Source organism: Poecilia reticulata, chromosome 17 (genome assembly GCF_904066995.2).
Source record: "Poecilia reticulata chromosome 17, P_reticulata-male-v2, whole genome shotgun sequence".
NCBI lineage: Eukaryota > Metazoa > Chordata > Actinopteri > Cyprinodontiformes > Poeciliidae > Poecilia > Poecilia reticulata.
In genome coordinates, this window is record NC_088846.1 from 23,164,153 (window position 1) to 23,182,905 (window position 18,753).

The window sequence follows — 18,753 nt, forward strand, 5'->3', positions numbered from 1 at the left end:
GGTTTATAGCTGCTTTGACAAAAATCTAACAGCACTTGAGCAGGTGTCCTGTTATCCCAATTGTTTGCTGACCATAGAGAGCAGTGCAAGGTGTTCATAGAGGGAGTTATAGGAGCTTATGTTTCAGCATTGCATTGTAAAGTTATGCTAGTAGACTATAAATAAAATTATGTACGGTTACACCAAAATATATTCTTACACCTGGCAGATTTAGGTTAATTATTTTTCTTTCATCTAAGCAGTCTGTTTTTGATAGAGGCATTTCTCATACAAGACAAAATTAAAAAGAAATATCAGTTTTTGAAATATTTTATTTTCATTTTGGCCTGTTAAAAACTATTTACAGTAATCAATTGAAAAATATTTACGTTTTTGGTCTTTTTGGTCAAATTATCAAATTATGACCAAAAATTTGATAATTTTTGGTCAAATTATCAAAGAATAATTTGATGACTTATTCTTGTTACAAATCTTAAAAATCTTAGGTCAGAAGGCCTCCTGACCATCACCCTAAAGTTTAGCTCCATCTACTGATTCTTTAACACATTCCTGTCTGAACTTTGGCTTGGTGGCTCTAAAACATTATAGAAAAAACATTATAGAAACTATAGAAAAAGTTTTGGTAAAGCATTACTTTAGCGATAAATATGCCACTGGTTTGAATAACTGTGATCTTAATTATGCGCTGATATGCAGTAAACATAATCCTGTTTGCTTGAATGACAATCAGATGCAATATTTATGAAAGAGACATTACGTTTTTTTTAAACTGCTTTAAATATTCAAAATACTCCTTATAGATAGTAAATAAACTCATAGCGCAACTGCTGATTGCAACAAGTGGTCAGCTAAAACAAAAAATGACTCAAACGTTTGTGGGACAAACTAAAATACCATTATATTTCCACACCTTCCACAAAGCCGTCAATAACACACTTACAATGTCTGGTAAAGAACCTTTGATTGTTAAATGTTTATGTGCAATCTTATTTAGGCTTATCTTTGATTGCATATTTGCTACCTTCTTTCTTAGAAGTGGACAGCAAGCTTATAAGTAGGTTTTTAGCAAATACAACAGTGTTTATAAGCGGCACTTGTTGCAGCAATGTGCCTGTCTTTTCTTTATAATGTCCAGTAATTTGTAAGATGTTGTTGCAGAGAGCTAAGGTGGCAGAAAATCAAGAACAAGGAAGTAAGTCTATGTCAGGTATTATTAACGCATAATGCAGGGCAAGCAGGAGTCAAATCAAAGACTCAAAGCAGAGTCTATTGCAATTCTGGCATCTGGACAAAATAATAAGTCAAGGACGAGAAAATTAATACTAATTGCGAAATGCTTGATTTGAAGCCTAACAGCCAGTTTATATTGGCAGTTATTCCTTATGACACCATTATCAATCAGTTTTATAGTTCTGGAATCTTTATGGCTCAGATTTTATATCTTTAGTGTCAAAGTTGTTTTACTTTTCTTTGTATAAAAATATGTTGAACTATCGTGTTTCCAGCTGTAGAAGATTTTAGCTCCTGCCATCAAAGCCATTGTGGTTCATCTGCTGTTTGTTTTTTCATGTCACATTAAATCAAGAAACTGACTAAAATGTCTTGGGTTTGTCAAAATGACTCATGATGTAAACTGTGAACTTAGCAAGAGGTGACAAAGTGTCAACTGCTTAAAGGCTTATTAGCAAGTTGGCAGCAATTAGGGGAACAAAAAAAAAGGTTAATGCATTTCATAGTACAAGAAACAGCCTCATGTGCCAGTTCAACTTGTCAGTGTCTGAACTTATGTTACAGACACTGATTATGATAACTAGACCTTTTTTATTTTGAATTTGTTGTGAGCTGAAATATTGTTTTTTGGTTCTGACTGGTTTGGATTTCCACCTTACAAGCATTCTTCTCCTTGGAGCCTCATAGCCTGTGGCACTTTCTATTTAGCCTGCGGAAAGGAAAGCAACTGTATTAAAACTGTGTCTGTCAATAAGCACAGTCATATCATCATATTATAAAGAAACAGCTGGGATGAGCCAGTGATTCACTGGCATTTTACAAACTGATTTATGTGTTAATAAACGTAATGTTTTACATGATGTGTTGTAAAGTCAGCAGAACAATAATTCCAGTTTTTTATTAATAATTTGACTGTAAAAAATATTTACCACCTTATTCTGGTTTGGGTTTTTGATCACGCAGATATAGACCAATGTAGATCAATTGAAAAATGTCCTGAGATTGCATTTATTTATTGAAAAAAAATTTTTTTCTAAGCAAATATGAGATGAGCCTTTGTAATCTTATTGATCTGCAGTGGTTTTGACTTTTGAACTTTGTTATAGATGCTATTTTTGCCTTCTCTTTTACTTAATGCTTTTCATAAAGACAGTCCTTAACTGAGGCAAGTAATGCCTGGAGTGTTTAAAAGACGTCTTGTTTTCTTTTGTGACTCTTGAATGAATTTGTTCATGCGCTCCTGGAATAATTTTGTTCATCCAGGAAGTGTTTTCTCCATTTGTTAATGTCACTTACTGTGGTTTGCTGGTTTCCCAAAGCTTTAGAAATATCTTTATTATAATTTCCAGACTGATAGTTTTCGCTTCTCATCTGTTCTTGAATGTCTGTGGATCGGGGTATTATGAGTTTTAGCCTACTTCATGTTATCAAACCGGCTATATTTCTGTAATTTCTTGATTCTAATCGTCTAGCAGGAATCACCCCTAGGTAACAATTGTGAAAGTAGAATAAAAATATATAGTTAATTGTGGTTAAATTGTACTTTACCATCAGGACATTCATTGTTTTGTAAAGGGCTAGCTTAGTTTGAGTAGCTTTTTCAGTTTATAAATGCAACGTGTGACTTTTCTGTGGATTTTTCTTCAACCACCAGGGGGCTCTTTAGCAGGAAGTGAATCATTGGAAGTCAAAATTGGAAATCAAAGAAGAAAGTGCTGATTTTCATTTAGATCAAGCACATGCTCGCCGCAGGTACGACGGAGAAATGTTTTCACTCAGAGCCTCTCATCATGGAAACCACACGAAGAAGTTCATATGATGCAGCTTTTAAGTTGAAGGCTGTCGATCTGGTAGTACAGGAGGGAAATAGGTCCGCTGCACGTAAACTCAGCAGGGCTGCGTCCTGAACAGCAGATTTATGGAAAACCGAGAGGGGTGGTGATACCAGCGGCTTATGTTTCCAGCTTTTTTTTCTTTCTTTTTTTATATATAAACTTTGTGGGTGCGGCTTATGGTGAGGTGCGCTCTATAGTCCGGAAAATAAATATGGTATATTTTGATTTGAACATCTAAATATGACGACAAAGCAAGAATAAAAGTCTGAGGGGCATTTTTTTTTTCCCACCAACGTTTCTCAACCATAGTTTATCTTGACTAATATACTGTCAGTGACAGTTCACACCAGATCTAAAGTGTTTTGGCTCAGACTTCCTTGCAGACTAATCAGTCATTTCTCTGTTGCTCTCAAGCTACTTAAGTGGCTCCCGATGTACCATCCCTACCTGCCCTTTGACCTCGGCTCTCAATAGGGGACAGTAATTAAAGGCTGATTTCTCCAGCAGACTCTGAGCAGGATTAAATATTTCATTACCTCCCCACCCTGTTGCTAAATAGGAGAGCTCTAAGGAATTGGGCCACACCCACTGAGAGCAAAGAGAGAAGATTTTAATGACACTGCAAGCACCTTATGATAAACTGTAGGGTTAAAGAGCATTTGCTTGTACACACAAGGGGATACTTAGTCATCTACTACCATCCGTGGGGAACAATTGATCATCTGCAGGGCTTTGGAGTACAGCTCCTTCAGCAAAGATTTTTTTCCATCTATATTTACACTCAACCAAGCTCACTTTAGCCCACCTACCATTTTCATACAGCATAGAACAACTTAATGTAGAAACTAAGCTTCAGTTTGTAGCCATAAATGTGCGTCATTGTTAAAGAGATTCACAAATTGCTGAAACATTTGAACTAGTTAATCAGTGTGTGAGGTAAAACACCTAATTGTGTTTTCCTTAATTTTAAAGCTTTTAAGATCTGAGGCTATTATATTTAAGTTTGAATTTGAGTTTGATTCTTTATGAAGATGAAAATGTTTTATTTTTATTTTCAAGTTACATAATACTACCACAAAAAGCCATTTAAAATTGTACATTAAGTGTTTTTTTTTAGGCAAGAGGTTATCTTTTAAACTTCTCAAACACTACTTTTAAAGTACCTGGACATAAAAATGCATCTAAATGTTATTTTAATAATTATGTGTTTTTAAAGCTGCACAAAATACATAATTTTTTTTATTTTTTGGGGCTTATACGCTGTTATTAGCATTCTTCATGAAGTAACATGACAGTGATAGCCCACAGTAGCTTGTAAGCTAACGTTAGCATTTAGCTAACGTTAGCTTACACTGCTGTTTGCAAACCACATGGAATATATAATTGTAGATCAACATGATAGTGCTATAAACCTCCCAACAGACCCCTTTTAAAATTATTCACAAATGTTCTTGTTTATTTTTATTTTTGTACTTTTTTGGGTCACAATAGCTATATTTTCTGCTCTTTTATAGAGTAGCGCCATTTCTCACTCAGGCCAGCTTATTCCCTATGGCAGCTGTAAACAGACTCTTTGTCACTCAATAGATTTAACAGGTGGATGTGTGATGCATACTAACACGGACAGCTACAAGACAGGCTCTCCCTCAAACTAAGTGGCCGGCTCGGAGACAATGTCATCCCTGTCAAGACACACAAAGCTGTAGTTTTGGTTCGACTAACTGCACGGCTCGAGCGGTGGAGAAATGGAAAGTGCCGTTAACCTTTTCAGTTGCTGAATGATGTAAAACCAAAGAAAATCAGACCCTTTCTTTTGTTACAGCTCATACATTTTGCTGTAGTCTTTTCTGTGAAATTAGTTTGTCTTTTGAGATAACAAGTTGTGTTTTTTTTCCTGTTTTCTGGATGGAATAGGATTTTCTGACAAATTAAGCGTTGCAGCATGCATGCCTGTTTTGTTTAAAAAAAATATTAAAAAAAAAGACAACTGCCACACTTTAGCAAAGGCTAACTGGCAAAACAGAAAAAGCGTGCAAGTTGCCAATAGCATTCAACTAATGCCCACTGGAGTTAGCTAATCCTGTTTGGTTTCTGTGTTTGCAGCGTGTACCAGGTGGTAGTGGAGGAGGAACGTCCACGCAGAGCACGGGGCACCGCGGAAATCTTGCGCTGCTACCCAGTTCCCATTCACTTCCAGAACGCCACGCTGCTGAACTCGCAGTATTACTTCACTGCTCAGTTCCCCGCCGTCGGCATCCACTCGCCCCAGCCCTTCACCGTGGGCGACAACAAGACCTACAATGGCTACTGGAACGCCCCGCTGCTGCCTCAGAAGAGCTACAGTATTTACTACCAGGCCGTCAGCACAGCCAATGGGGTGGGTGTCGGCCAACTATTTTTTATTTTATTTTATATTAATCTCACCACAGTTTAATTCAGAGAGATGCATAATTTTAATTCTTATGTTTATTTTTGTTTTCATTGGATTTCTTGTATATATAGTAGATGATTAATTTTGATTTTGGATTTTATATAAATACATAGCCATTGTTTTATTTTGGGGCTTTTATTAAATTGTATTTTTTTTTCATATTGTTTAGATTTTTATATTTGGTTTAATAAATATAAAAACAACTTAATCGCTCAGCTCACCACTCCCAATCCTCATTTCCGATGTCCATCTCGGCTCTAACAAAGATTAAGTGACGCAGTTGCAAAGGGTCAGTAGACATGATGACAATAAAGTTGTAGCTACTGGACGGTGTAGCGTTTTTACATTGTGGTAATTAAACTTCCCACCAGATTTAAAATGGTGTGCACAAAATAAGAAGTAAATTTGTCTAAATATCAAATGATTTATCACCATTTGGTTCTAACAAATCATAGCAGAGCAGCAGTTCAAACTGTGGACACTGAAATGGAAATATCCATTTATATGATTTTTGGTTTGAGTAAAAAAACAAAAAAAAAATCAGAAACATAATCACTGCTGGTTCAGTTTTCTGCAATTTAATCAAATATACAATTAACTGTCTCAACTGAGTAACAACATAATCAGATTATTATAATTGAGAGAAAATCTAATTTGTTGTTCTTAATTTAATCAACTTCAGTTAGTGAGAATCAAACTGATGAGCACAATTTGAAAAAAAAAAAAAGTCAAAGCTGCGAAACTAATTATTCTGTCATTTAGATTCTCAACCACGTCCTGTTATTTAAGCTACCTTTTCTCATCAAACCACTTATTTTCTTCTAAATAACATCAAAGTAGATTTAAATAAAAGTAAAAGATTTGAACTCCTTTTCTTTGAGCATACTATTTTTAGCTAGCAGGAGCAGATTGTTGCATCCAGCAGTTTCATTCAAACTTCTCACGTACAAACTGCAGTAACCGCACATGTAGCAGCTTCCAACAGGGTCCAGCTTGAAATGCAGCCCTGCATCTCATGGTATACCCCTTCACTACATTACTGGTGTGCTATTTTCCTGCCTTTTTCTTTTGGAGCTTTGCCTCAAACACCACACAAACTCTTGATAAACAGCGTTTAAGATGCGATCTGCAGTTAAGTGTGCAAGTTGGGGGATAACAACGGCGCTGACTAATCCTCCAGGTCATAGCTGCTGTCATCAAGTGGCACTTGGAGGGGCCCTTCCCTGTGCAGCTCACTCGGTCGCGACTTCAAGAGCCCTGCCGATTGTGTCCTGAATGAGAATCACCATAACCAGCCTCCTTGAGCAACACTGGCACGTCTTTAAAGAGGCAATACAAATAACACGAGGCAGCGCTGAATCAAATTAGCAAAGTTTGCTCTTGAGACTAAAGCACTGACAGATACAAGTCAGTTTGTGGTGTGATGGGGAGGAGGAGAGTCTGTGTTGACTTACAAGTCCAGTCTGAAGCTCACACACATTTGTAGACGTTTATTTTGACCTGTTGTTTTTCCAGGAATATGTGGGTGCGTGAGAAATGGCACACATGGTCAAGATAATCCAAACAGGCTCTGAAATATACATTACGTCAATGTTTTTATTGTTATGAACCACACAACGTTTATAGACATAACAAACATCTAGCATAATCCTACTGGACAGGTGACTCTCCTCGGTAAAATGGTAGGCTTCAGGTAAGATGTTCCTGTTTTGGACCTGACCCTAGCTTTTAAGTATAGTCCATACATTTTGCATTGAGTTGAGCTCTGGGTCTTTCCTGGTTAATGTCAACAAGCTTTATCCGTTCCACAATACATTTTTATGTGTGTTTGGCAGCACTGTCTTGTTGAAGGAACAGATTGTGCCAATGCAAAATTGAAAAAAATTAGTTGTGATGCTTAACAACAACCTGGAAATCATCAAGGGTTGTGTCTGTCGTGATCTTGATGCGGATGGAAAACCATTGCTTTTCCAAGTCAGCTGCCCAAAGGATGAGCCACACACCTTCTGGAGAGAAAGATTGAGAGGTCAGAGTGATGCTTTCATTTTTAAAACCATAACTACCAAGCATGGTGGTGGTAGCATCATGCTGAGCCACCGGAACAAGGGCGTTGCACAAAGTCGCTTAAAATAAAAAAGTAAAACTTCCTCCAAATGTATCAACTCCACTTCAAATCAAAATGGGCAGCTCATCCAAACTGGTTTTACAAAAGCTGAAAAGGCTAATATTCAGCTTTTTGTTTTAAATGCTCATAAAAATTTAAAACACAGGAAGCCAAAGAATTTCAGTGAAATTTACCAATTGTGGTCTGTCTTGATGCAGTCAGAACAATGCCAGAAGCTTGCTTGACAGAAAACGTGGTTTATCTGCAACATTTAACCTACAATTAGCAGGTCTGCAAATATCTGTTATAGTCTGTATGGGTAATTTTTGAATGTATGATTATATTTTGTTTTATCTTTCCACATTGGGAAGAAAAATGGTTCAGGCTTGGTTGAATGGTTCAATCCAGGGATCTGCAACCTGCAACTCCCGAACCAAAAATGGCTTTTTAGACCCTTCACGGTGACTCTTCATAACTTTGACCAAAAACAATAAAAACCTGGGAAATATGTTTAAATACAACAATAAAAAAGAAATAGTTCTTGTATTTTTTTTTCTTTTTTTATACTATTTTTGCGCAGAATTTCAGAATTTTTATAACGGTGGCAATACTATATATATTTTTTTGTCATTAGGCTTCAAACTACTTTATTAATTTCGTTTTTCATAGATTTAGTTCATTATATTCAAGTAAGCATTTGTCTTTTTGTGACATTTTTACTTTTTTCTTTGTTCTAAAACCTGAAATTATATGTACATTTTTAGTTCTTTGATCAAACTATAGAAAACATGAACCTTTCATCCAGCAGGTGTTGATAAACTTTGATAAGCTTGCTTTTTTCTAAGGTTTTTCTGCTCTTCACTAATTCTATACATTAAAAATAAGGGCCAAGCGGTTCTTTGAGTTCTAAAGGTTGTTGACCTCTGATTTAAATTAAATGGACGGTGTTGACGGTGAGTGGACAGAAACCTCTAAGTGGAACTGTTGCTCACAGCTCCGTGCCTATAAAGGAGACATTCTGACATTTATATATTCGATGTTTTGGTTCACAGCGGTCGCTTTCTTTTCTCAAGCATACGCTGTCAATAGAAGGTCCTTGGAGCCTTAATTAGTGTCTAATAACACAGACATGATTCCGTTCTGCCTCTTAGACAAACTAAGCACTTAAAGGAGGTATACGCCACCTATAACTAGAATTTCTTTAGCCTTTAGCTCAAGTAAAAATCCAGTGCGACTTCTCATGACATTGCCTATAATAAAAGGACCATCTGACAGCTTAAAAGCAGCAGTAATGTTCCCAGAGATTGCCTGAACGGTGATGTATTTTTGTCCCCGGTTTCTTGTCATTAAGCCTCTTATTGCCTCTAAATGTTACCTGCTCACCGGACAGCTTGGCAGGGACGAGCGCGGGGCGACACGGCGCTCCGATCCTTCGTGGCGCATTACTCATCGGATCCCCAATTCTGTCTGTCCCTTTTTTTCCCTGTTCACCAGACTCTTTCTGACAGCAGACTTCTCCACCAGCAGTGGAGGGCTTTCATGTATACATGTTTTCGAAGGCTGTTGTCAGAGCAGAAACTCCACAACCTGTTCTGAGAGTCTCCCTGATGTTTCATGCTGGAGCCCTGCTTAGTGTCGGCGTCGCCTGTCACAGGGCGGTGGTTTCTCCACACCGGCTGACCACCTTGAGCCGCGAGCCGCAGACAGATCACTGTTGGTTGACAAATCAGCAGCTCAGCACCTCTAATCTGTGCTGTGGGGCCTCTCGCTTAGCTGCATTTTGTGTCACAGTCATTGAGCTCAACAGATGATAGGGGCCAGCAGGAGACTGGCCACGCTGTGTCTTTGTAACGATGGGTTCTGTGGACAGGTGTTGTTGCTGTCATATGTGTAGCTTTGTGTTTTTATAATAACCTGTGATCCTTTTCTTCTTCCACTTTTCCTGTTTCTCTCTTTCTTTATCTATATGGAAAGGAAACCAAAATTGACTGTGTCAGGGTGGCAACCAAAGGTAGGACCTTATCAGATGTTTTATTTTTATTTTTTACTTAACTTGCATTTGGTTTTTGAGATTGGACAAAATAACACATTCTCAGTTTGTTATGTTTGTGTTTACACTCTACAACTACACTGCAGTTTTGTCGCATGGATTTGGATCAGTGCACAGTTTCTAGCAAAGCATTTTCTTATTTTCTCACCTTGCAACAGCACAACATTTTGTAAGATTTTGTTTTTGCCGTGACACAACAAACCTTTGTGCATTTTAGGGGGTTTTATGTGACAGACCAATGCAAAGTAGGGCATAGTTGTAAAGTGAAGGGAGAAGGACAGACAATTTTCAATTTTTTAACAAAAAAAATCAGAATAGGATGGTGTATATATCTGAGTCAATACTATGTAGGATAAATCTTAACTTCATTTACGGCTCTAAGTCTTTTGGGGTTGTGCATTTTGTCACATCAGAAGACTGGAAGTTTTGTCAATTCCTCTTGGCCAAATACCTTAAGCTCAGTCAGACTGAATGAAGAGCATCTCTGAACATCAATGTTTTAGGTTAGTCTGAAATTCTCCGTTGGATTTTTGTTTGGACTTTGACTAGGACATTCTAACATATGAGTATGCAGCAATCCAAACCTCTCCGTTGTAGCTCTGGTTGCAGGTTCAGCATCGTCATCATGAAAGTAAAGAATCTGATAGGCCAGCAGAAACACTTTATGCCAGTGATATTGATGGTATGATTCCCCCTTGCAATGATTTTTATTGCCAATTTGATGCACTTTAAAACTACAGCGACTGCAAATAAATAGTTATACTTTCACTTTTTAAAAGTTATGGAACAAATAAGCAAAACTAAACAAGTTTAGAAGTTTAAAATAACTTAATTTCCAACATCCTTCGTGAACCCAAAATGTTGCCAAATGATTGATGCGTCTTTTTTTCAAACGACGTTTCATTTTTTTTAAACATCGAAAATACCAAAATGGGCAAAATGACGTCATACATTTCGGTGTTGGTTAATTTTGGGTTCACTGCCCCGCCTGCAGTTCAGTCATCACAGCTTGGGGATGTTGTTAATCCTTGACATGTCGCTGTTTTTCTTGGATTTCATGTTGCTGTTTGTCTGCTAATTTTCCCCAACTCCTCTCAGGCCCTCACAGAACAGCCAGATATATTTCACTAACAAGTTGCACACTGACTATAATAACCAACGAAGTGATTTCTGAAGGCAGTTTGACCAAACTGGACTTTATCTCAGGGTATAAAGTAAATGTTATCAGAATACAACAACATTCAGATTTTGTTTATTCATTCTTTAATGCTGAAGGCCGTCCATCACTTTTGTTCCACTTCACAATTATCCGCAGTCTTGCACTGGTCTATCATATAGAAACCCATTAAGTTTGCTGTTTGCTATAATCTGAAAAGCCCCAACGGGTATGAATACTTTTGCGAGACACCGTATTGATTGAGAACATGTGTTTTTCTGTGATTTGGAGGCAGCCAGTGTGCCCGGCGAGGTCTGTAGGTACTTAGCTATGCTGGGCGAATGTCCTGCTCCTCGCATTAAGGGTGATGAAGTCTAAGCACCATTGATCTGGGAGCAAAATTGATAAGGCCAGAGGGAGTCATAGTCACAATCCGTTCTGGGTTGTGGGAGGTTCTGCCACATGGCCCGACAGTCTCATATATTGTGTTGTCTGCATTCAGTTGCACTATAGATTTATTGCAGAAGGCCCAAATGACTACATGGGTCAATAGGCTGAGTTCAGTTCCACATACAAGTGTAAGGATCATAGGGAGCCATGTATCACCTGAAGGAAAACATTTTAGCATTCCAGATCTTTCTCACAAGGATATACAGAGGCGGATACATTTGTTTGCACCTATTAAGGATGCGTACATTTGTCCTCTACAGCAGTAAATTTATACTGAAAATTTGAATACGCCAACCTTTAATTTCAGCACATTTTATTTGGTGATGTAAGATGTTTGCCTTACATGTGGCACAATAGTTTGTATCTCACAATTCATTTCAAATGTATGTGACTGAAGCATCTTTCAAAATGTGTACTTTATTTTCAGTCAATCAGAGGTTTTTATTTACAAATTGATAATTTTTGGTTTCCTGAGGCATAAATATGAGGTGGATTTTATCATAAACAAAGGATGAAAATTTAAAATAGTGCCTCAGAGTCTTTGTTAAGTATAGTTGAGGATCTGTGATGCTGTGGTTTTGTTACTATTCCAAAGGCTTTGGCAAACGTTTTTAAGTGAACATCGCTATGAATTCATTTAAATACTGATTTTACTTTAACATTAAAATCAGATGGCTTGTGTTCAGTAAACTGAAAATTGGTCATGTTTGAGTCTTTCAATGGGATAAAGATTTAAAACTTGTCTATATCGACAAAGAATTTTTTCTCCTTGTAACGAAATCAAACTTTCTTTCAAGGCCATGTCAGTCCCAGACCAAAACCTGTTGAAAACCTGCGAGGTGAGCTAAAGAGAAGCAGGAAGTGGTCAAAGAGTTGTCTCTCTCTGGAAGTACCACCGGTATGATGGATTACAGAAAAGTACTTTTACAAAGGACTAATCATAAACTACAGCCACCAAACCAGTGCCTCAAATTACAGACTTGATTTTTCAGTATGAGATTCTGCTTCTGCAGTAAAAGCTAAATTTCGAGCTGCCAAACAATTTTTTTCCCCCATATTTGACGAAACAAACGTGAATTGTTCTGTTTGTGTTTTTCTGACTCTGTGTTGCATGATGGTGCTTCCAGCTTCAGTGTGGCCTCTCTCTCTTTCTCTTTTGTCTCCGTCCTGCATGCCGTCCTGGATCCACTGACTTTACTCAGCTGCAATACTCGTGACTCAGCTAACCACCCCCTACATCCGCATCGCGCCAGCGGCCGGGGACAACCAGCTAACAGGTCAGACCCAAAGCCACTCACTCACACACGTGATCACACTCACATCTCCCTCAAGGGGAGAGAAACCAAACAAACGCATGTGTGCAGTTTTTTGATTATTCTCTTGTAATTTGCATCGGAGCATTATGATTAACTCAAAGGCATTCAAAGAATGTATTTCTACCTTCATCTCCTCCGTATTAGTGGACATGAAAAGCCTGCATGAGGAGCGATTGTTGTTTTGATTACTCACCGTAGAAGATTTCTGACAGGAGTTAATCCTGCTTCATGAATATTTCTCATTATTTTTAGGCAGATTAGGTGAGTGTTGGTTGTTAGTTGTGACAACTGCAAGCGTACACAATTATGCTAAAGAGTAACTATTCAAAATCTGCCCAGTTCCTCCTTGCTGAGCAGAGATCCTGGATCTCTCTGCAGCTAAATCGCAGGAATAGTGGATGAACCTTCAGCTTTTTCGAAGCTCAGACGGGGATTTGACGCTGACAGCATTTCTGCAAGATTAGTGTGAAACAATGTTTGGGGACAAAATCACCTCCATCACTCCTGACATGATGTCTTTCACAGACTGGCAATCCTTCACCGTTTTGCCTAAAATTATATCTATTTTTCAAATAAATCTTGTTGATATCGGCACAACAGAGCTGAAACAATATGTCAAATTTATCCCGGGATGGATATCTACTCTTTTTTTTTTTAAGAGGGGAAGAAAATGGGAATCTCACCTGAAGATTTGGTTGACATGACCATTTATTTTTCTAAATTTACGACCGGTGACAAGGAATAATGGTGTTTCTCAGGTGGACGGTTGGGATTCTTCGATTTTTTTTTTCCAAGCAGTTCTTATCATTTCCCAAGAAACAGATGCTGTTAAAAAAGCTGCTTTTTAAAAGAACTCCGATCTTCTTGTGCGTCTTATGTGGGCTATCTCCTCCCAGGCTGATATTTAGTGTTTTGGTTCTTTTTATCTTCTTGGGTATTATCTTTTTTGCCCTGCATTGTGCATTTTTCCACAGCCTAAGAACTATTTGCCCCAAATGTGATTAACCAAGGGTAAAGTAGGTACACACTTATCTCTAGTGGTGCAGCTTTGTCCACAGATTCCTGATTGTCCACAAAGGACAGAGCCAAAGGTGGAGTCTTTGGGACAGTTGGAAGTTACTTTTAGTTTTTGCTTTGTTTTACTTTTTTGTGTGTATTTATGGTTCCTAAATTTTACTCACTGCATCTGACTCTATGGAGACGAGGTCTGAGCTCTGCATAGCTGCTTTGTACCGGTAAAACTTCATTGCTGTCAGATATGCGAGGAAAACATAATCCTAAGGTGGATAAAAATCTTTAAAAAATTCTGACCACTTGCAGGAAAAAAATATAAAATCGGACAAAGCAGTAAAAAAAGTCAAAGGAGAACAAAACTAAACTCAGAAGGCAGTAAAAAAAAACCTCAAGCTGTAGAACAGAATTAGTTGCAATAATGGATTTTATTCACACCAACATGCAAAAAGCTGTAAGTTTCCTGGGAGAAAATGAACTTGTTATGTGTAGATGTTCTTATTTTCACCCTTTCTGTCATGTTTTAAAGACTTCCTGGAACAGTAAACCAATAATATTACATTTCCAGTCCTGTAGTACAGTGGTGTTAAACTCATTTTTATTTTGAGCCGAATCAAAAATCTGAATGTTCTTAAAGGGCCGGTTGCACCAGAATCTATTGATAAAACCAATAAAACTGTTAAAATATCAATAAATAGCTGTTCCACTGGGATTTGTGATTATTTTAGTGTTTATTTTTGCAATAAAAATGACAGATTTTGTGGTGAATATTAAGAAATATTTGTAATCGTTATTCTTTTACAATATTTACACTAATGTATGATGTCAAATGTGACTCCATCACTCGTATCAGTTACGGATTCAACGTTTTTGACCAATTTTGAGAAAATTAGCAGTAAAATCAGTAAAGAATTTGGAAATTTGTTGATTTTGTGTGATTTTTGCAGATTTGTGAAAAACTGGAAGGATTTATTGATGTAATTTGGAGTCCAGAGGACCACATAAAAAGCTGCGGCGGGCCAGATTTGGCCCCCGGGCCTTGAGTTTGACACCTGTGCTGTAGTAGATGTGGACTAAGCAAAGATGTAAAGTTCTTGATTGGTGACCGGCTATGACATTGCAGTTGGTTCAGTATTACTAGTGATTATTTGTCCTCTTGGGGATTCCTTGTCCCCAAGCATCGCAATTTTAGCCCAATAGGATATGGCGATCAGATGCACAGCTTTACATTCCATTACATTACAACATTGCAACTGACATGATTTGATCTCCATCCAAGAAATGTGGGATGAGATTATTTTTGGACATGTCAAACATCTCCATTGTCTAAGCAAAAACAAATAAATGACAATAATAACATTTGTTAGTCTCATGCGATGCAGTGCAGACTTTCTACCTGCTCTGATAAAGATTCAGACATCTTAGCATGAGTAGCTAACACAGCAACGTCTCCTAACACATTGTGATGTTTTTCAGGAGCAGCCACTCACAAGCCTGACGCGGTTGAGCCGGAGAAGCAAACCGACCACACTGTAAAGATTGCAGGTGTCATCGCTGGCATCCTCCTCTTCGTCATCATCTTCTTAGGCGTGGTGCTCCTCATGAAGAAAAGGTAAGCCGTTTCTTTTTGTCCTCCTTACTCACTTAAATACAATTTCAAATTTGTGTGGATGAGGTTAAACTCACTTGCAACATGCAACAAAGTAAGCATTTTCTTTTTTTATTATTATTATTATTATTATTATTATTATTATTATTATTATTTCCCATGTTTCTTCCTCAGAATGGTAGCATTATCAGTGGCGTCATAAAAAATTAATTTGATAATGTTGATACGGCCCATTTGCGCTGTTTAGATCCACGGGATACAAGTGTGACATGAAAAATTAATCCGTTTCTACGGCGCCCTCAAACAAATGTGCAGCACTTCAGTGATACTGGAATGGGAATAGAGGGGAAAAAATGTTTTTCGAACGTTGTGGTGTGGAGAGGAGGCGTAGAGGAGATAAGAAAGAAAATAAGATGAGAGGCTCAAAAGGAAGAAGAGCCCGGCTGCATAGCTGAAGGCAAAGTTTACATTAGCTCTTGGACCCCATACTCTAGAGATACCCACTGCACAAATCCCACTAATCAGGGGAACTAATGCTCAGCAAATATCAGCCCCCTTTTGTCCAAAGTAAAGGTTTGAAATAACACTCTAGCAGTTTTTATAGATATTTCCTCCATGGATACGAGTTACTTTTCTGCAGTATCTTTCTAAAGTTTAGCATGGGTTGGGTGTAAGCTGCTTTTTCGATTGTATGTCTTTAGCTCAAAGTGTCTTAAAATATTTATTTTCCTTGAATTGTTTTCACATTTTGTCATGTCACATCCTCAAACACCGTTGTATGCTTATGTGGTAGACCAATGCAATGAAGTGAAAGGAAAATTAAGGATTGTGTATGAAATCTGAAAGATGTGACGCACTACTTTAACACCCTGAAATAAAGTCTACTAGGAACAAACAAGTCAGAGATAAAATTGTGGAAAGTTGTATTTAATTGTTGACTTAAAATGAAAAAAAGTATTCCAAAAATACATTCAAGTTTCTGGTTGTAATGTGACAAAATGTGAAAATGTTTAAGGATTAATAAACGCCCTGTCGCATAGTAAATCTCGTGAACGTAGACGGCTGGGAAGGCAGATCTGTGTCATTTACTGCAATATCAGCGCCATGTTCCATGTTTACTCCTGCTGGTAATATAGGTTCCATTTCCCTGTTTGTGTAGCTCAGCAATCAGTGGGTGGGTGTGAAAATCAGCACCAAGTAATGGAATTGTTTTCAATTAGTCTTAATCAAACCGGAGATGGAGGAGACTCCGTTGGTTGAATTTTGTCTAATTTACCGTCACCAACCAGGGAATCGGAGTTGTGTTTAGACATCCGAGTCACTCATTAGGCTCTAACCTCAGAGGTCAGATATGGTAATTCTCTTTATAAGTGTATAAAATGACATGTTGATTAAAAAAAAGGGATTAGTTTCACTTCAGTTAAACTTCTCTGAACTGTACTTAGACCCTCCCTAACTGAACAAGACATGACTCCAAGCAATCACCTTTGCCCTCACAATCACTGGTTTACCTCCACGTGTGCCACCATATCTGATTTTGCTCATTTCTACTCTTTTTTCAAACATTAATATATTTTTACTTTTTCTTTCCTTTTCATTCCATCCCCTCCCCACCTCCTCCACCACTGCTTAAATCCTACCACCACCCCTCTCGGCAGAAGAACCTATCACTCCTACACTTACTACCTGTAAGTAACCACTTTGTGTAATGTTAGTGCCATGCTTCTCACCCACACGCTGTTTCCCTCATGCATGCAAAGAGCCATGTCATCCACCTCCTGCCCAGAGCTATTACAGAGGCCCAGCTGTAATCTCTGCTGGAAGGATGGGATACGCCACTCCAATGCATCTCCACGCTATGAGCACATCATACTGTATGTCACATTGGCACGACTTCTGACGAAAAGCAGACAGGCGCCGCTACGCCCCCGCGATTACAAACCTGACGCTGGAATGCTGCTACTGACATAATTTCTGTTGCACTTTACAGAAATTTGTTTAAGAAGGGATGAAGCTCAACTTGCTGCCTTAATGATTGTCCAGCTGCCAAACTTATCTTATGAAACCAGGATGAAAAATAAAAAATAAAAAAATCAATGCAGCTACTGATGCATTTTTACTGAGTGTGAATTTTTCATTCGCCACCAGTGGTTTCATCTCTGTTGACTTGTCAAAACTGCAGTTTTTGAGGTGCCCATCACGGCGTTTTTATACTTCAGTTCTGAGCAGGACTTCACTGAGTTTGTCCGAATATTTTCCCAACCTACTAAGACGTGATAAATAAGTCTGTGTGGAGCTAACCGCATTTATTACCCCAGAAATTTAAGCATGAGCAAATATTTTCAGCATATTGATTAAACTCAATCTGCATGCAATAATTTTTTAAAAAATTTTTCTTTACCCCCAACATCCTTTTTTGCTTATGTTCAACGCATGTTTTTTGGCATTCGATGCACATCCGTGCCATTGACTCTCTATGGTTATGGTGGAGTTGTGTCTTTAGCCGGCAGGATGTGATCACAGATTAGCTGCTTTACTACTTCCATGCCTCTAACATCATAAAACAATAGCCCCAACCGATCTTGCTTCTTCCGAAAAATCCAGATGATTTGACATCACACCATTTAATGGTAAAGAAGCTTATTCTGCGGCTCTGCCTTCCCAGCCGTAGCTCGTCGGCTCCCCTCTGCACGGCCTTTGTGATGGATGCCGACTAATCTGTCTTGAGATGGGCTGTGATCAGAGAAAAGAATGGAGGCTGACTCACATCAAAGAACATCTCAGAATACACCTGGAGATAATACTACTCTGAATACTCGGCGTGTCACTCATGTTAGATCACAGCTGTCTTGAACACAAAGCCCCGATGACTTAGCGGAGTGGCGTCTTCAAAGCCACGAGTGAGCACAATGGCCATAACTGTGCAGGGAGAGATTGTTTGGCTGTCAAATAGTCAAAAAAGGAAGCAAGCATAGCATTGTTTGCTGTTTTATTATTGGATACAGATGTCCTTACTTCATGCAGTTTATTGAGGAGAGCATAGGTTTATGGTTTTAAGGTGAACAACAATTAGCGTGAAAAGAGGAATAAGAGGGATCGAGCCTCTTTAGGCTACTGATATTATGTTAAGTGTTGTTCTGTTAGTTTAGGAAAACATCTGCTGAAATTGAAGCATTTCTGGTTACAGTGTGGGATTTTCTCGTTCCTTCAAGATGTTTTCCCGCTCAGCGTTTTACTTGGCATAGGACAGTTGGATGATAAAGCAGAATTCACACAAAAATGTGAAACCTTCAGGTCTGGAAAAAAGTTAAGAGACCCCTTAGAATTCAGTTTTTCTGATTTTACTTTTTATAGGTATCAGTGATTCTTCAGAATAGGGACAAAACAGGTCCTATGGATAAAGCACAAAATTTTAATAAAATATACACAGAATATAATTTTTTCAAATATCTGACTAAACTAACCTGGGCCATGTGAGCACAACAATGTATATTTTCCAGGTATTTGCTGAATATTTTGTAATTTTAAACATTGTAGTAGGTGGATGATGCCTGTAAAAAC

At 38.1% G+C, this 18,753-nt stretch overlaps 1 protein-coding gene across 7 annotated transcripts in view; it reads left to right on the forward strand.

The window, feature by feature from the left end:
• LOC103479737 (protein tyrosine phosphatase receptor type M) overlaps positions 1-18,753 on the forward strand; it is a 205,657-nt gene that overhangs the window by 114,049 nt on the left and 72,855 nt on the right. For 4 of the 7 annotated variants that reach the window (XM_008434350.3, XM_008434348.3, XM_008434351.3 and 1 more), the window contains exons 12-16: positions 5,169-5,442; positions 9,575-9,611; positions 12,459-12,533; positions 15,060-15,195; positions 16,851-16,880. In XM_008434350.3, the coding sequence (XP_008432572.1) occupies positions 5,169-5,442; positions 9,575-9,611; positions 12,459-12,533; positions 15,060-15,195; positions 16,851-16,880 (552 nt within the window). The remainder of the gene's footprint in view (positions 1-5,168; positions 5,443-9,574; positions 9,612-12,458; positions 12,534-15,059; positions 15,196-16,850; positions 16,881-18,753) is intronic. The other 3 variants (XM_008434354.3, XM_008434356.3, XM_008434355.3) reach the window with 1 other exon arrangement.